This window comes from Colobus angolensis, unplaced genomic scaffold, assembly GCF_000951035.1.
Source record: "Colobus angolensis palliatus isolate OR3802 unplaced genomic scaffold, Cang.pa_1.0 Scaffold78, whole genome shotgun sequence".
Lineage (NCBI taxonomy): Eukaryota > Metazoa > Chordata > Mammalia > Primates > Cercopithecidae > Colobus > Colobus angolensis.
In genome coordinates this window covers 4,999,244-5,017,387 of record NW_012121598.1, presented here as the reverse complement: position 1 = coordinate 5,017,387, position 18,144 = coordinate 4,999,244, and the positions used below count along the sequence as shown (strand labels likewise).

General features: G+C 38.0%; 1 protein-coding gene across 1 annotated transcript in view; it reads left to right on the top strand.

Annotated features, from left to right (window-relative positions):
- ATP8B4 (ATPase, class I, type 8B, member 4) overlaps positions 1–16,935 on the top strand; it is a 257,644-nt gene extending 240,709 nt beyond the window's left edge. Inside the window, exons 25-28 of the mRNA XM_011928601.1 lie at positions 265–510; positions 8,760–8,898; positions 12,837–12,967; positions 14,694–16,935. Of these exons, the coding sequence (XP_011783991.1) occupies positions 265–510; positions 8,760–8,898; positions 12,837–12,967; positions 14,694–14,975 (798 nt within the window). The 3' untranslated portion in view covers positions 14,976–16,935. The remainder of the gene's footprint in view (positions 1–264; positions 511–8,759; positions 8,899–12,836; positions 12,968–14,693) is intronic.
- Positions 16,936–18,144: the final 1,209 nt, after the last annotated feature.

Sequence of the window (18,144 nt, the reverse complement as noted above, 5' to 3'; positions counted from 1 at the left end):
CAAACCCTGGTTCTGCTACTTGCTGTGTTACCTCTCATGAATCTCTCTTGGAGACTCAAGCTCCTTCTCTGTAAAGTAGAGATCATTTTATTATCTTCTGGTTTATTGTGGGAATACAAACAAGATAATGTCCTGTTCTGGCCCAGTGAGCAGTGCATATTAGGACATGTTTAAACAGGCATTTGCTGTTTCTGAAGATAGGGAATACAAGGCCTCTCTGACTCTTTTTAATCCTTCTCCACTGAAATTACACTCTGTTTACAGGATGTGAGTGACCAGAACAGCATGGACTGTCCCCAGCTCTACGAACCAGGACAGCTGAATCTACTTTTTAACAAGCGTAAATTTTTCATTTGCGTGTTACATGGAATCTACACCTCAATAGCCCTTTTCTTCATCCCCTATGGGGCCTTTTACAACGTGGCTGGAGAAGATGGGCAACATATTGCTGATTACCAGTCCTTTGCAGTTACCATGGCCACATCTTTGGTCATTGTGGTCAGTGTGCAGGTAATGCTGTTGGTGTAAGCACCTTGGGTTTACAACTTTAAAAATTCTATTTCATTGTTGATTGATTTTGTCTACTTGTTGGAGGGAAATAATCCTAAAGGAATACTGAGGTTTTCTTTTTAAGTACACATTTTGAGATGAAAACAGGAAGCTTGAATATCAATTACCAGATGAGGAGAATTAGCATTAGGTGTCTATAACCTCCACGTTAGTAGAAACCTCACAATGTATCACTTCTTTGGGTTGTGCGTTGTATGTAAAGAGAAATGATTATACTATTATTTCCTTCTTGTATTTGAAGAAAAAAATTCCAGTAACAGAAAGAGAAACTTTCCCATGATTTCTTTAAGACTTAATAACTGCCAGGTTTTAAAGTGAGATCTAAGGTTTGGCAATACATTTCTATGGAGTTAAAGAGGTTCAATGCTATATCTGTGGCGTATCTGAATCTCACACTCAGAGGAGCTCTTCTGGTGGGGATGATTTTTTTGAGGCTCCATTGACTTTCTCCCATCTTGAGTTGTGTCTCTATTTCCTTTTTAATGCCAATGGTGGTCAGTGCCATTAGGCAATGAGTTAGAGTTCACTAAAGCTTCTATTTTTATTTCTTGAGAAGAGGTCTTGCTATGTTGCCCAGGCTTGTCTGGAACTCTTGGGCATAAGCAATTCCTCACCTTGGCCTCTCAAGTAGCTGAGATTATAGGTATGTATCACCACACATAGTTAGAAAAACTTTTCCTCTATTACAATCTGTAGCTCTGAGTAGGTATAGCAAGCTATGTGACCTCTGTTTTATTTTGTTGTCTTTTGATTACTGAGCAAACTTAATAATTAGGTGATCTTCTCTTTGTCATGAGGGTACATTTCCAATGCTCTGGATTCTCCTTCTGTAGAGAGGACCATGGTGGGGTGTACAGGGACATCTTTTTAGTGGTAATAGCTGATTCACCTCTGGATCAGGCCTGTTCCTTGGTACTCCAAGAGATTATTTGAAAGGTAGTAACTGAAATAAAAAGCCACTATCTGAAGAAAAAGCAAATAGAAATCATTCTTCATACTGTCCTTAACATGCTGTTTATAAGTAAGGATAATAAATTACCTGGAAGAGTCATTGTAGGTATGACATGTAACAAGCATTAAATGTTTGTGTGTATGTGTGTGTGCATGTATGCGTGCGTGTGTGTGTGTTTGTGTGTGAGAAACGGGTGTTCACAATTAACCCTACAATTTTGGGTTAACTTAATCTTTCTAATTTTAGAAAAAGCCTGCTGTTATGCCCATGCATCTTTTTCTCTTTTTTCTTTTTGCTTGCCTGTAATTTGTTTTACGTGCTATTACAGTAGTGCCAGTGCCATGTTTTTATATTAACTTTATGTTTAGAAGCTGTTTTTCTCATAAATCATACAGTTCTTCTTCCAGTTGAATGTTGAAATTACATTTCTACTGTCTCACAAGTTGAGAACCCACAGAAACTCTCACATTTTAAAAACGTTGTTTAGTCACAAAAAAATTACAGAATTTCAGAAGCTTATTTTAAAAGCTTCAAGTGACTTCTTGTCGCTTGAAGTTTTTAAGATAAACTTTTGAAATTTCTCATCCTTGATTATCCAAGTTTTATAAGAATGATACAGAATGATATGTATGCTTTTTCAGAGGGGATTCACACTTAGGCTCAAAGTAACCATTGGCCCCTCATTTAGGATGTTTTGCGAGAGGATTTCCAAATCCATTTGCTTCATACCTTAATGGCCATTTGACTCTTCAAAATCTATTCTCTGCCTTCCATCTCCTCAAAGACAATGGTGGTCCTAGCCATCCCTCCAATCCCATTACTCACAACGCCCCAGCCACACTGGGTTTTGTTCTGCTCCTGGAATTCACGAGTCTCTTGCTTGCCTTATGGCTTTGCACTTTCCTGCCTGGAACATTCTTCCCTCAGTTTCCCTCATGTGTCATTTCTTCAGAGGGGCCTCCCTTAATCCATTTAAACTAAGGTCCCTTTATTTTCTCTAGTGGAATAGAAATCAATTATTTTATCTCATAGTTGTCACCTCCCCTTGTAAGTACAAATTTAGTTGTGTGTTCCCTCGTTTAATGTCTTTCTACCTCCTAGAGTGTAACCTTCATGAAAGCAGTGGAAATGTTTATTAGTCACTGTATACCCAGAGCTGAGCACATCACCTGTTAGTGTGACAGACACACAACGGATATTTCTTGAGTATTGAATAAATGAGGGAGATGTTGAGAGGGAATTCTCTCCTGTCGTAACAAGAGAGTTCATCTGGGTGTGTCAAGTTCCTAGGAAAGAATCATTATAACTGATGTGTTTACAGACTGTGTTGGCAGTTTTCAAATGTGTCCAAAGTTTCCAACCAGTCTGAGAGACAGTTCTCCTGTGCTGAGTTCAGCAGAATGACCCAGCTATGAAATGTGGTGTGGGAAAAAATGAGAGATTTTAGATGCCTTCAAAAGCAAGGCAGTGCAGGAAGAGTCAAGTACCGCATGGCCTCAGAAGGTGGGATGTGCTGTGGTCGCCACACCTCCTGCAGCCAAGCAGAAACTTAGGCCATGCATGCACCTGTGGTGCCTCTGCCCTAAAAACACAAAATCCTTTTAATCTCATTATAAAAGGAATACATTGCAGGAAATTCAGGAAAAGTATAAACATGCAGAGAAAAATTAAAATTCACACATAAACACAAATCGGGGTTAGCATAAAAAAATGGAAATCAGATTATATGTATATAAATTTTATGTCTTATTTTTAAACTTTGTGTCACAAGCATTTATCTTATTTATAAAATATTCTTTGAAATATCCCTTTTAATGGCTGTAGTATTCCACCATATGAATGTGCCATAATTTATTCAACCATGTTGCTGTTAGATTGCTTCTACATTTCACTGTGGCAAGTTATACAATGGCAAAGTTTCATATAGTACATAATTCTCAGCATGATCCTCTAGTTATTTTCTAAGGTTATGTCCTTAAAGGTGGGAATTCTGGGCTAGAAGACATAAGGAAGTTTAAGGCACTTGACACATGACTTTCCAAATAGATTGTATCATTTTCAGCTGAAGGGTGCAAATTACCCTTCTCAGCAGCCCTTCACTGATTTAGAGTATTATTTTGAATTATTTTATAATTAAAACATGGATAACCTTTTGTTGTCTGGGAAATAACGAATGCATAAACAGGAGTAATTTCTTAGAAACAATTTTTAATTTTGGAATAATTTTAAATTTAAATAATTTAATATTTAATAATTTAAATAATTTTAAATTTATAGAAAAGTTGCAGATACTGCAAAGACAGTTCCTGCATACCCTCACGTAGCTTTTCTCTGATGTTAATGTTAACATCTTACCTTACCGTGGTGCATTTGTTAAAACTATGAAATTAGCATTGGTATAATACTATTAACTGGGCTACAGATTTGATTCAGATTTCTCCAGTTTTTCCATGAATTACTCTTTTCTCTTCTAGGATCCAATCCAGAATCCCACATTGAATTTAGTGGTCATTTGGTTGTGTTGCCCACCTATCCCTCAACTCTGTCTGTGTTAACCTAGATGACCAAAGCAGGCCTGTCCTTGATGGCAGCTGTCAGAGACCTCTATCATCATCACCACCATGAGTGATACCATGCATTATACTTACTACTCACGATGCCATTATGCAGTAAATATTATGAGTCCCTTTTATAGAGAAAGTTCAGAGAGGTTAAATGACTTGCCTGAGGTCACACAGTAAGTCCCAGAGCCAGTACTAGAACCCAGTTCTGTCTAATTCCAGTGTTATCTGGAACAAAGTCTACAGTGAGACTGGTTAAAACACAAAATTTTCAAGAAATATGAGAACAAACCTTACACTGAGCATAAAGGAAATACTGGATACTATGCCAGATACTGGGATAATCCCATTATCTCATTTAATTATCTTTGTGGTCTTATGAAATGTAAGTACTATTACCACCATTGAGAAAATAGACTTAGCAAGAAGGTTAAGTTATATTCCAAGTCATACAAAAAGTGGCAGGCCAGGCTTTGAACAGAGGTCTTCTGACTCCAGATGCCCAGCTCCAAAGCTATGTGAACCTCCCTTCTTTGTAAAGAGAAGTAGAAGCTGTGGCCTCCCCAGTCACATAGTCAGTACAGGGAATTCACAGTCCCCACCTCTCTCATTCATGTGGGAACACCTAGGATACCAGTATCACCCTTGGCTAACATGGGAGACAAACTGTTAATAGGTGACAAGCACATAGATGTTTCTTTCAATGGCAAAGTTTCAACGTGAGGAACATATAGACTCCCAGTTTCTGTCATTTTAGTCTAATTATTTGGAAAAGATTACCAGTTGTTTTTATTTCTAGGAAGCCCTGAAAATGTCTGTTTTACCATACAGTTCTTAGACCCAAGTATGTAAATGTTTGTAACCATGGAAGCTAGGCAATTTTGGCTTCAATCAAAAACTGTAGTCTTTAATATATAGAATAATAACTTACAGGAATTCTATGAATAAGCTCACTTTGACAGCAGCATTAATATCCTTTCCTCACTGTTTAAGCTTGACTTTTCATTGTGGTAACAACCCCATGAAATTTCCATGGTCTGTAATTACAGTTATAAATCTTATGTCCTGCTGATGCTACAGGCCAACTTTAAGTAGTCTCTATTGTTTTTTAAAAAAGTATTTTTCAATTGTTTGAATTATAAAATGCTCTTTTAAACATTCCAAAGAGTACAAAAGTGTTAAAATAAAATGAACCATCTTCCTTTCCTTCCCTTCTTTAACTACTATGATGACCGTAGCTTAAATCCTTCCATACTTTTTCTGTACTTTGAGATGATGCATACACACATATTTAACAAAAGGGGATAAAAATTATGTATATTGTTCTGTAATATGCTTTTCTCGCTTAACTAGATATTCTGGTCAGCTTTCCAAATCAACACATTCAGATCTATCTTAATTGTTTTAATAGCTGCACATAAATTCATAATATGAACGTGTAATTATTTACCATCTATTGATAAACATACAAGATGTTTCTATATGTTTTTTGCTATTGAAGCAATGCTACAATGCATATATTAGTGCATATATTTTATATACTGTCAGATAAATTTCTAGAAATGAGACTTCTGGGGTTAGAACTCCTAATTTTTACCAATCTGCTGGATAAAGAATGGTATTTTGCTGTTTTCACTGCTAGGTCAGAGAGTGTGTACATTTAACGTTTTCATCAATAGTGCCATAATACTTTCCCAAAAAGATAGTAGTTCCAAATGACAGACACTTTAAAAATTTAAGCGAAAAAAGAGGTTTATTAAAACATATGAGATATCTTCCGTGGAAATGCCGCTGTTATCATACCTTACAGTTTGGTTGTCATCACACTGCGGATGGGCTGCCAAAAGGTTGGCCACAGACTTCCAGAAGAGCCATCACCTTTGCCTTCAGGTCTGTCAAATGCTGAGAAAAGCATAGTAAAGTTTGCCATTGTGATTATGATTCCTATTAAGTTTTCCTTGTGTTTCAAAGAGATTTTTACCTCATATAATTTAAGCTATATTCTTTGCCACATAATGGTTTCTGATCATTATTGTATCTGTATTAAATGGTATCTGATTATTTTTCTTTGTAGTTTTTATCTTTTTTCATAATAAAAGATTCTTAAGTTTTGTATTTTTATATTAGTTTTCTTCTCTTGTTTTTTTAAGTTTACATTTGCCTGATACATAATCTGGGCCAATTTCTTCATTTCCATTCAATTCCATAGAATTTCTTATCTCATTCTATTAGTCTTCATTGATAAGAATGTTTAAGCTACTCATTTTTATTGTAATAACCTGTATTTTATCAGGCTACATTAATATTATTTTATGATTCCTTTTAATTCTGCTTTTCAATTTTTTTTTAATCTTTCATACTTGTATGCATTAATTATGGTTTTAAAATATCCCATTTCTGGCCAGGCTCAGCGGCTCACGCCTGTAATCCTAGCACTTTGTGAGGCTGAGGTGGGCGGATTACCTGAGGTCAAGAGTTCAAGACCAGCCTGGCCAACATGGCGAAACCCTGTCTCTACTAAAAATACAAAAAAATTAGCCAGGCATGGTGGCGCCTGCCTGTAGTCCCAGCTACTCAGGAGGCTGAGGCAGGAAAATCACTTGAACCCAGGAGGCGGAGGTTGCTGTGAGCCGAGATCACGCCATTGGTGACAAGAGCGAGACTCCATCTCAACAACAACAAAAAATCCCATTTCTAATGAATAATTTACAAGTTTTACTATTATATTCTTATTTTACTAGTTATTTCTCTTTATTTTCATAGTTATTTAAATATATATATCTTTCCGTATTGACAGAATGGAATTCCACAGATAATATGAAATTCTAGCCTTCATCAAGTGTCTCATTATCCTGTTCTAAACCTTTCCTTATGCTTCTTCAATTAAACAGCTTTGGCAATGTTTTTATCTTACTTACCCTTCTTTTTCACTGCGACAGTTTGATGTTAGGTTGATTCTTTTTCCTTCTCTGCATAAAAGATCATGTCACAAGAATCTTCTTTCATTACTTTGGATAGGACCTAAAGGACTCTGTCAATCTGAAAATCTATGCTATTTGTTATTACGGAGCAGTTTTCTGCTGTCATTTCTTTGATTGTTACTTTTCCATTTATTCCTTTTTCTCTTTCTAAAATGCCATTATTTGTATATTGGGGTCACAGATCTGAGATCTATGAATCTGCTCTTCATGTTTCATATCTTTTTGCAAATGGTTTCCATGTCTCCAAGTTTTTGTTCTCTATTGTGAGATATTATTTGTATTGTTTTGTCCAGAATGTTAATTTAGTTCTATTCATTGACTAGTCTTTAGTTTTGCTGTTGAATTTTTAAATTCAGAAATAGTGTGTTTTTCTTTCAGATTTTTTTCTGTGACCTAATTCCATCTTAAGGGGTCTTAATATATTTTGTTGTTGTTACCGTGCTTGTCTGTCTCTTCTATTGGTTCTGCTTCAATAGGAGCCACCTATTCTTGCTTTTTCAGCTGAATCCTTTTAAATGGGTTGTAATTTTTCTTCGCCTACTCTTACCCACACAGATCAGGCTATCGTTGTCTCTTGAGAATATTAAACTAACAGGTGGTGGAAGGTAAAGTTGGAGATTTTGGTGAAATGTCTTGGTAGCCAAATGAACTGGAAAGCAGGCATGTCTTTGCTGAGGCATGGGAGGCAGGGCTGTTTTCAGACCACCTGAGGAGAGGAAAGGCTGTACATTTATAAACCCTGTAGTTCACGTCAAAGGCTGCCAGCATCATTTTAATGGGGACACATTTTAAGGGACAGTAAATTACAAGTGGGAAGAGAAAGTATCTCTCAGCATGTTGAGAGGGATCCATTTACTAAGCAGGTAGGGCCGCCTCAGACAGATGAGAAATCTTTGGTCTTGCAACAAACTACTAGAAATGCAAACCTTCACTTGGACCTGGATCACTTGGGCCCTATGAGATGCAAATAATGATACCAGAACATACTTTTTTAAATTCTCTGAAGAACTCAGGTGTTCATATTTATCAGTGGCGTCCTTGATTCTCCAATAGCAGACCACTCTTTCAGCTGAGCTGCCGCAATAAGTTACTAGAAGGAAGAAGAGCTCATGACCATGTTCCCAGGCCATCGTGAATCCCAGTTTCTGAATTTTATGCCAAAATAAGGCTGAAGAATTTTCTTTGTTATAAGTTGAGTAATTGAAGAGAAAGGATCATCAAAATGAGTTGGGATATTGGTGTAAAAAAGATCATGCATGTGTAAAAATGGTATTGTGTACATTTACTTACCGAGTATAACATGTTGCACTTGCCCACTACAGAAATAATTTTTTTCCAATAGAAATGTTTTGAAAGGCATTTGGAAAGTAACTTAAAAATTATAAGCCACTGTGCTTTCATATTTCTCACTTAAAAGAAGTTTAACGTGTTTAACATCTTACCTCCTGATTCTGACTTGACCTTGGCAGATATAATGGCTTGCGTAGAGAAGTTGTAAAGTCAATTTTCTACCAGAAATATGAAGTCAGATCAGTCCCCTGTGTGTGTTCAGAAAGTGGGGATGCCCATGGTTGACTTGGCAACTAGGCAGGTGCAACTTTCCTGCCACAGGGCCATTCTGGGGAAACATCACTAGATAAATGATGCTCTTTTAATCCTCAAAGACCTCCCCTTTGCATTTGATTTTATTTACAGATAGCCTTGGATACCAGTTACTGGACTTTCATTAATCACGTCTTCATCTGGGGGAGCATTGCCATTTATTTCTCCATTTTATTTACAATGCACAGTAATGGCATCTTTGGCATCTTCCCAAACCAGTTTCCATTTGTTGGTAAGTGAGTCATGTTGACTAGTGGAACCTAGTGTCGTGCTGCTGTTTACTTGTCTTGTAATTTATTTTTTGTGTTAGGTAGAGTTGGGGGTGATTAGTGATCCTTTGTCCAGAAATCGATTGAGCCAGGCATCTGAAGGCTTCTGAGTTTAAAAGTGGCTCTAAAAGCTCAGTTCCTGCTGCCTCTACTGGATGCAGAAGAATTACTCACAGTAGCTTACACGTTCTCAACAGCTTACATGTAGTAGGCTGTCTCCTTGCCAATGAGAGGCATAGCACATACATTAGGGCTACCTGAAGACCTGACAAATGCTCATATATGGTAGAGAGAAGAAAAAGAAATACTAGACTCTCCTTTTTTGCCACGTTATCACCAACATCTGCCAAAATTCACCCATAAAGCTTATTTGCATTTAGATAAGAATGAAACAAAGTATAATTTAGAGCCTTCTAAAAATTCCTGGACATTAATCCATAAGTGGCATGAGGAGTAGGCTTTGTAGTTAGACAGTCAGGGTTCAAGCGCCAGCTCCACCACTTAACAAGCTGTGTGACTTTGGGCAAGTTTCTTCTTTCCACGTGAGAATATATAGTAATAAACAAATTCAGTTTCTCCTGTAGTCTCACTCAGCAAGCAACACAGAAGACTTCTGTGACCTCTGGTCACCAAGAAGTGGGGATTTCGTCCCACCAGCAACCAACGAGGTGTTTCTGCAGAGAACCCCAGATGGATGTTCTCCAATTCAATTCCAACAATATCTACTTGGAGGTAGTGTCAGATCCTACAAGTTGAGGGCTAAGTTCTGCATGACTGCCCCTGCACTTCCAATGCTAGTAGCAAGCCACAGGATGTTTTACCTCTACTTTTGACCAGCTGGCTATAAATCATGGTTCCCCTGAACCCCCTCCCTGAGTTTGATTAATTTCTAGAGTGGCTCAAAGAACTCAGGGAGACACTTACATTTACTGGTTTATTATAAAGGATATTACAAAGGATACAGATAAAGAGATGCGTAGAGCAATGTATGGGAGAAGGGGTGTGGACCTTCCATGCCCTTTCTAGGCATGCTGCCCTTCAGAAACCTCTGCATGTTCAACTATCTAGGAACTGTTTGAACCCTGTTCTTTAAGGCTGTAATGGAGACATTTTTTATATAGGCATGATTGACAAAGTCATTGGCCATTGGTGATCAACTTAACCTTCAGTCCCTCTTCTCTAACAGGAGCTTAGAGGCTGGGGCTGAACGTCCCAACCCTCTAATCCTACCTTAGTCTTTCTGATGACCAGCCCCAATCCTGAAGCTACCTAGGGACTTCCAGCCATCAGTCAACTCATTAACAAACAAAAAGACACATATCACTTTGAGAATTTCAAGTTTTAAATCTATGCCAGAAAACAGAGAAAAAGACTAAACATATAGCTTACAATATTATACTATGCATTAATGTCTTCACTTATAAACTGAGGATATTAATAAGCCTATTTTCATGGAAAATGTATGAGGATTAAATGAAATAATACATATACAGCACTTAGCATGTATCCTGGTACATAGTACTTTTAAAACAAATGTTAACCGTGATAATGGTGATTATTATTATTCATGCAAATGTGGCTTGATTACTGGTGGGAACATTACAGAGGAATTTGAATGTCAGATGAGTAGCAAACGACCCTCTAAAATCCCTTAAAAGATTCTATTATTCTACAAAGAGTATACCTCTAGTCTATGTATAGGGTATACTATCATTGCACTCCACATTTCAAAAGGAATCCCAGCAAAGGCCACTGAGCTTTATAAAAGAGGGATGTTAATATACTTCTCAGAGGTTTTGAAATCTCTAGTGTGTGTGAAATAAACTGCTAACCAAGTTCATCTAAACAAACTGGAAAAGAGAGATGTGCAGTGACCAACATTCTTGAACTTAATCAGGCAAGAGTGAGATTTGTATCCACTAATTGAGGAAGTAAATTCTTGGACTAATTTATGTAGAAAGCAAAATAAGACCACAAGGACTGAAATAGGATTATAAGGTTAGTAAGGTTATAAATCCACATTGATGCAAAGGCACCTGAAATTATAATTCAATTTAAATTCATGCATACACTTAAAACTGTTCTTCACCTTTTGCCTTTTCCTACATGTAAATGGAAATCTTTAAGTTGCACCACTCTTACTTAATACATACTGGTAATACTTTGTTTACCAAAAGATTCCAACTATGTAGAGACATGTTGGTCATGAGTAAGAATAAGCATATTGGGAAACAAGGACACTAAAACTATTTTTATTTTATTTTTTTAAGATGGTTTGCCAAATCGAAAAGTTCAGTGTATTGACTAGAAGATTTCCGTCCTAAGAGAGCACTGTGATGCATAATGAGATGAGAATGCCTCAACTGGAGAAAGTAATTTGTGCAGGGACCACTCTTTCCAGCTAAGCACATGCCATTTCAGCAATTAATTACTGAGCTCAAATGAAATTTTTTAAAAGTTAGATCAACATTGGGGTTCCAGGAAAAATTTTTTTTTCCTTAGTAGCTAGCAGCAAACAGGAGTGTGGTTTCAAAGTGAAGCTTGTTTTCCCAGTCATGCCTGAGGGTACCAAGCTTCAAGGAGCTCAAAGAGACATTTAATTTATTGAGTCAAGTTTGTTTCTGCCCATGGCTGAAGGCGACTGGAATCAGCTGCTCTTGGGCAGGCAGATTCCTCTCTCTAAAGCCAGAAAAAGCAGACATACCATTCAGTAGCCAAGCCCACATACCCAAAGCCCATTTGAATGGTGGTAACATTTGAATACTGGGATAGGGGACCTGGATAATTGGGAGTATGATGACAAATCTCTAGAAAATGAACAGGGACAGAAGTTTATTTTGGTGATAAAAGCAGGGTTGTCATCTCCCCATGGAGCTTATCTGCCTGCCTTACTGATCCTTATTGCCTTGTTTAAGCCCACATTGGGGTATGTGAGGTGTGAGTAAAGAGTAAGGAAACTGACTTCAGGCTTGGAAATGAGTTTCACTGTCCTGTTGCCCTAGCGTGTTGGATGGCTGCATCAACAGTCTCCTGGTGAGGGAATGCTCTTTTCACAAACCCAGGAGCCTTCCTGATCTTGGAACTCTGAGGACCTCATAACCAAGTGAACAATAAATAACAAGTCCCTCTGAGGCGAGTTTTCTCAGGCCATTGCCTGGCATTTAAAAGGTTGGTCCTGCAGTAGAAAAACTCCCCTTTTAATGACAAGCCAATCAATGCGATCATTATTTGAGACTGTACCTGCATCTGGAAGATTTTTTTGTGTAGTTTTGATATGACACTTTTAATTCGAGAGTCCACAAGGGTATAGGGTAAATGTGCCTTTTAAAAATAATGGCTACTTTGTAACCACAGGATCTTGATGCTGGAAGAGAGAATTGTGCTCCGTGAGTGATATTAGACTGAGCCTGGGTGAGAGAATGTTGGCTCAGGCTGGTAATCTCTAAGTGATCAGGCCACTAAGCAATTCCTGAGGGTGATCTTAGCACTTCTGCCTTCTTATCATCATGGTGACATTAGGTGATCCAAATCTCACCATTTCGAAAAAGATCTTGGCTGGGCACAGTGGTTCACACCTATAGTGCTAGGACTTTGGGAGGCTGAGGCGGGCGGATCATGAGGTCAGGAGATCGAGACCATCCTGGCTAACATAAAATACAAAAAAAATTAGCCGGGCTTGGTGGTGGGCACCTGTAGTCCCAGCTACCTGGGAGGCTGAGGCAGAAGAATGGCGTGAACCCAGGAGGTGGAGCTTGCAGTGAGCCGAGATCGCATCACTGCACTCCAGCCTCAGCGACAGAGAGAGACTCCATCTCAAAAAAGATCTTGTAGGAACGAAGAACCTGTTAATTAATAATTCAGTCCTACTTGTAACCACAGTGCATGTTTTCTTTAATAATAGGTAATGCACGACATTCCCTGACCCAGAAGTGTATATGGCTTGTAATTCTCTTAACAACAGTGGCTTCGGTTTTGCCAGTGGTGGTATTCAGATTTTTGAAGGTGAATTTATACCCAACCCTGAGTGATCAGGTATGTCACAGTGCTGATGAATACTTGAAGGCTGGTTTTTGGCTCTTGAAATGGTGTCCTTTTCTGCCTTATTGGAAGCTCAGAGATGGGCTAATGAAATTGTCACAAGCAAACACCTACTGGTATATTAGATCACATCAGAATAGATGGGACTTTCCGCATCTTGAATGTACTAGTCCTTAGTGCCAATGAAGAGAGGCATCTATACTAAATGTGGATGGGGCCCTGTCATAAATTACAAGTTAAACTGGGTATTCTAAAAAGCTGACTTTTAAAAAGAAGCTCACAGGTCTCATTTTGGACAATTTTTCCAAGGGAAAGGCAAGCTATAGAAAAAGATACTGGTTTGAGAGCAAGCACAAGCACAGTAAAAGAGACAAGCATGGTATAAGTCAAAGGGGCTTAACACTTTTGTAGAAATCCAGTGGCAGATTCAGAAACATGGGTGAGATGTTACCTTCTGAACAGATTAAGAAGGGGAAGAGCAGCATGCTGGGTAGATTAGTAAACTTGGAGGGAAAGTAGGAAGAACAGTTTATAGAAATTCCTTAACTGGAGAATGAACGTATTTCAGAATTTCATGGGAAGACAAGTAAGTAGGACAATGTCAACTTAGGTCAGGACTCAGATAAAACGTGAAAAGGAGAAAGAAAGGGAGACAAACATTCGTAGCCATGTCATGAGAAGGGGGAACATGCTGCTGTGGTGAGTGGGACCAGGCCAGTGATGCTGAGAGAGACCGAGGTAGATAGAGATAGACATTTTTTTCATCATCATGTCTCTGACATTTTGGGACCAAAGTCTAAAAAGATTCCTTCTGGAAGAATTCAGAGTCCCTTGTTATATCTGTCCTCTCTTCGGTTCTCTAAGCTTATTCTGACATAAACCCAGAAAATGGTGGATGAGTTAAGGAAGGAAGGCTGTGCTCGTTGGTCCTGTAAGTTCGATTGTGAACTTTTGTTCTCCAAGCTCATTCTGACATAAACCCAGAAAATGGTGGATGAGTTAAGGAAGGAAGGCTGTGCTCGTTGGTCCTGTAAGTTCGATGGTGATGTTCTGCTTGATGGCTTTCTCCTGACACAAAGTCAGAATCCAAGTGATTTGCCAAACCAGAGAACAAGGTCGCTTACCACAATCCTCAGGTCTTTTTCTCCTTAGCTTTACAGGGAAATGAAAGAGTTGTAGGAAACCTACTCAGAAAATGTGGAACATTTAGAGAGGCCATGCAAACCTAAAATAAATCGAAACCCTGGAAGTCTCATGATACATTGACCTACTGCAAGAATTGAGTATTTCTGACTCATTTTCTCAGTTTTCTTCTAGTCCAGTTACTGACGACTGTTAGATTCAGAGAATCCCTGAAAGAGAGGAAAAAGGCTGTTTTGGGAGAATGAAATTATAAATTATTATGCTGACTTTGGGCGGTGCATGTTAGAAAATCTTTCTATGCAAAAGTATGCTTGTGTACATTGAAGATATATGAGAGACAGTAATGAAATTTGTCTGATATTTCTTAATTACTTAATAGTTTCTCGATAGAAATAAAAATGCGTGAGTGCCCCCAGTGTCATCTTTTGGGTGGAAAATTTTTTAGTTTTTAGATTTAAAACTTCCTTTTGCAATGTTGTTTTTACTTAAAAAAAGGCTTTCACTTTACAAAGTGGACCACTGCCTGGAGTCTATCATTTGGATGCCTCAGCTCACTTTGGGTCTTGTTTGTCTCCAGATCCGCCGGTGGCAGAAGGCTCAAAAGAAGGCAAGGCCTCCAAGTAGCCGACGGCCTCAGACCCGCAGGTCAAGCTCAAGAAGGTCTGGATATGCTTTTGCTCACCAAGAGGGCTATGGAGAACTTATCACATCTGGAAAAAATATGCGAACTAAAAATCCACCCCCAACATCAGGGCTGGAAAAGACACATTATAATAGCACTAGCTGGATTGAAAATTTATGTAAGAAAACCACAGAGACAGTGAGCAGCTTTAGCCAGGATAAAACAGTGAAACTGTGAGTCAATATGAATTTAAACCACATAGTTATCTTTTCACTTCAGGTGGAGCTGAAATTCTGCTGGCTCCAGAGTTTGAGATTTGAGGCAAGAGGTGGGGCAGGCAGATTGCCTCACTTAACTGAAATCTGTGGCAGACAGCTGCCAGTGCCCATTAAACAGGAGTGTGCGCTATGGAAAACCAGGCCAGGGGGTCACTGTCTGGTTTGTGATTTGGTGGACAAAATACTCACTGTTACAAGTACAGATTTTTTTTTTTCTTTTTTTTTTTTAAATCAACCTAGATACCAATTGACCCGAACTTTAGAATCTTACTTATGGAGAAAAACTTGTAAAGCTGTATATACATTGAATGGATCCTCGGGCGGATAAAAGAGTGCATTTTAAAGGTATATATCCAAGCTGAAAAGCATGCCTATTGACAGATAAACATGTATATGTAAGATCAGCCTCTCCCAAGGTATACTTTTAAAATTTAAAGTGTGTACTATGGTGCTTTTGGACTGAGTTTCACGTCACTCTTTAGTCTTGATATCTACCTGTCTGTTCAGCCAGGAAAACAAATGGCTTTCATGCCTGAAGAATACAAAAGTGTGTTTATATTTCTCATTTTTCTTCCAGTCTAGAGACAAAGGAGAGTGAACATCTTTGCAGCAGGATAGGCTGCTAATTTAATCAGATTTATTCACAAAGCTCTCAGTCTGTGTCATGTAAGGACATGCTTATGAAATGTCAGAGAGGCTTGCCACTAAGTATTCTAAATACTTTTCAGTGGCTTTTCTAACAACCTCGGTAGTAATTTGCTGAGCATCATCCAGACCATTAATGGAATCAGCAAAGTATTGGAATTTCACACTTTAATGATAACATTCCATATAGTCTATGGGCAAATATTTTCAACATTTCCAATTTTTAAAGCTTCAGAATTGAAGCCAAACAAATTAATAAATAATTGTTTTAATTACTATTTTAAAAGTCAGGTTTAGATCGTTTAAAGTTACTTGCTTTTGATGCTCAGCTGTCATGTTTATAATTCAAACGTGTAGTGAACATATGTGGGTAAGGTTGATTTTTTTGGAGATGTTGCAGCTCAAATGTTCAGTCCCCATGTGAATCATCAGTGTCTTTCCTGTCAAGTAATTTGGGCATATTTGTGTGAAAACCTCAGTTCTGTCACTTCTTATCTCTATAAACCTGGACGATAATGTGCCTTCTCTGAGACTCAGTTTCTTCCTCTGTCAAATGAGGACATACTACCTACCTCATGTGGTTGTTTGATGATTGTCAAAGCACACATTCTGAAATTATTAAAAACATAATTATTTCATAAACAGATGAGTTAAGTTCCAGTTAACTTGACATCAGTATAGCAGAGCAATTGGAAGAGAATATGAAAAAACTGGAATTTAAGTAGTCAGTGGGGAAGGCTTTGATAAAATGAAATTGCCAGTAAGATATAAAACTGGTTAGTGTCCTACAGGGAAATAAAATTATAACCGTGGAGGTACATTTCTCTACCAGAAAGCAAAAATAAAGCATCATGTCTTAATGGTTTTCTACAAGTCAACTTCTAATTCTATAGAGTCCTTAATCTGGTCCCTATTAAATTCTTGGTCAGACAAAGTAACATTTCCCAAGAGAGTTAGGTGACACTTGAGTGAGCTTGATGAATAATGAGCTAATGTGATATGTATAGGCCACAATTTTTTAAAATCTAAATTTCTAAGTCTGGGATAATTTTTCCTAAATGGGATCAAATGACATAGTATGTGTAAAAGAGTCAAATGCAGTCGTGTACCATAACAACTATGGATGTTCTCTTTCCCTTACATGCCTGCCTACACTTAACCAGATGTTAGTTTTCAATGTCTAATTTGTCATTAGTTTCACCACGTTTGCTTGCTTTTTGTAATATTTTTGCAAGATTTGAAAACTTTCAGTAAATGTTTTGGCACTATTGGTACTTGATGTTTTATCTCTTCTTTATGGGAAATTCATTGGGGAGATTTTTGTTACATTAGTCCACGGATATTTTTTTCTCTCCTTTACATGCTGAGGGAAATGTACTCATTCTTAGAAACAGAGTCAACAATCAAATGAAACAATTGGACCAACATGTAAGGGATAGGGAAAATTAGAAATGGTCCAATTTTGCAAACCCAGTTTAAATTAAATAAGGCTGTTTATAAACAAATAGTGTGGATGATTGTGAGAGAAACATATTATCCGCTTGCTTTGGCCCCATGAGATCCAAGTAAACTCACACACCCATTGCGAGATCATTCAATTACAAGTGCCAGGGATTATTTTGAACCTGAAGATGAAAAGTGATGAGAAGTGGGTAGTGATGGTGGGGGCACTGGGGAATAACAAAATTTTAATTTTACATAAATGTTATCAAATTATTTGGAAAGAAAAACTATTTTTTTCTAGATTCAAGATTTAAGTTGATAATCTTGTGTTTTTAAAATCTCAGTCCAAGTTTTGAGCTGTTATAGGCAATTGCAAATCGAGTTTCCCTGACTTAGCTCTGCTATCTTTGGCTCTCTCCTCTGCCTCCAGATGCATATACCTATGAAGGAAAGAAAGAGAGAGAGGGAGGAAGAAAGTAAGACAGATAAAGCAAGAGAGAGGGAAAAGTAATGGAAGAAAGAAAGAATGGTGGGAGGGAGGAAAGAATGGTGGGAGGGAGAAAAGAGTTTTCCAGTTATATGGTTTTTTTTTTTTTAAGATAATCTGACTCTCTGAAAAATAAAATGCAATCCCTCAAAGAAAAACAGTGGATTATATTTGACTCTTGAATGGTAAGATTTCCTTCACATCTTGTGTGAGAACAAGCAAAGCTTATCAGAATGGGGACCAGGAGCCCTGGCTTCTTGTCACAGTGATGGTGCTGCTTTGTGAGGTGGAGCATGCCACCTGACTTCTCCAGGCCTTGGTGTCCTTGTCCATTGACAGAGAAATTGGGACAGGATGGTCTTAAAGACCTTTTCTCATTTACCCAATCTGTGAGCTGCTCTTGTCAGTGATGTCTGTTGTGTCTGTTGTGTATTTGCAATTGCCTTTCTTAGAGAGAGAGAGACAGAGAGAGAAGAAACTGAATTGGATGTTCTCTTGAGGGCAGGGCCTGGCTCTTCAGGCTCTTGTACTGGTTTGTATTTCTCTGGACTAG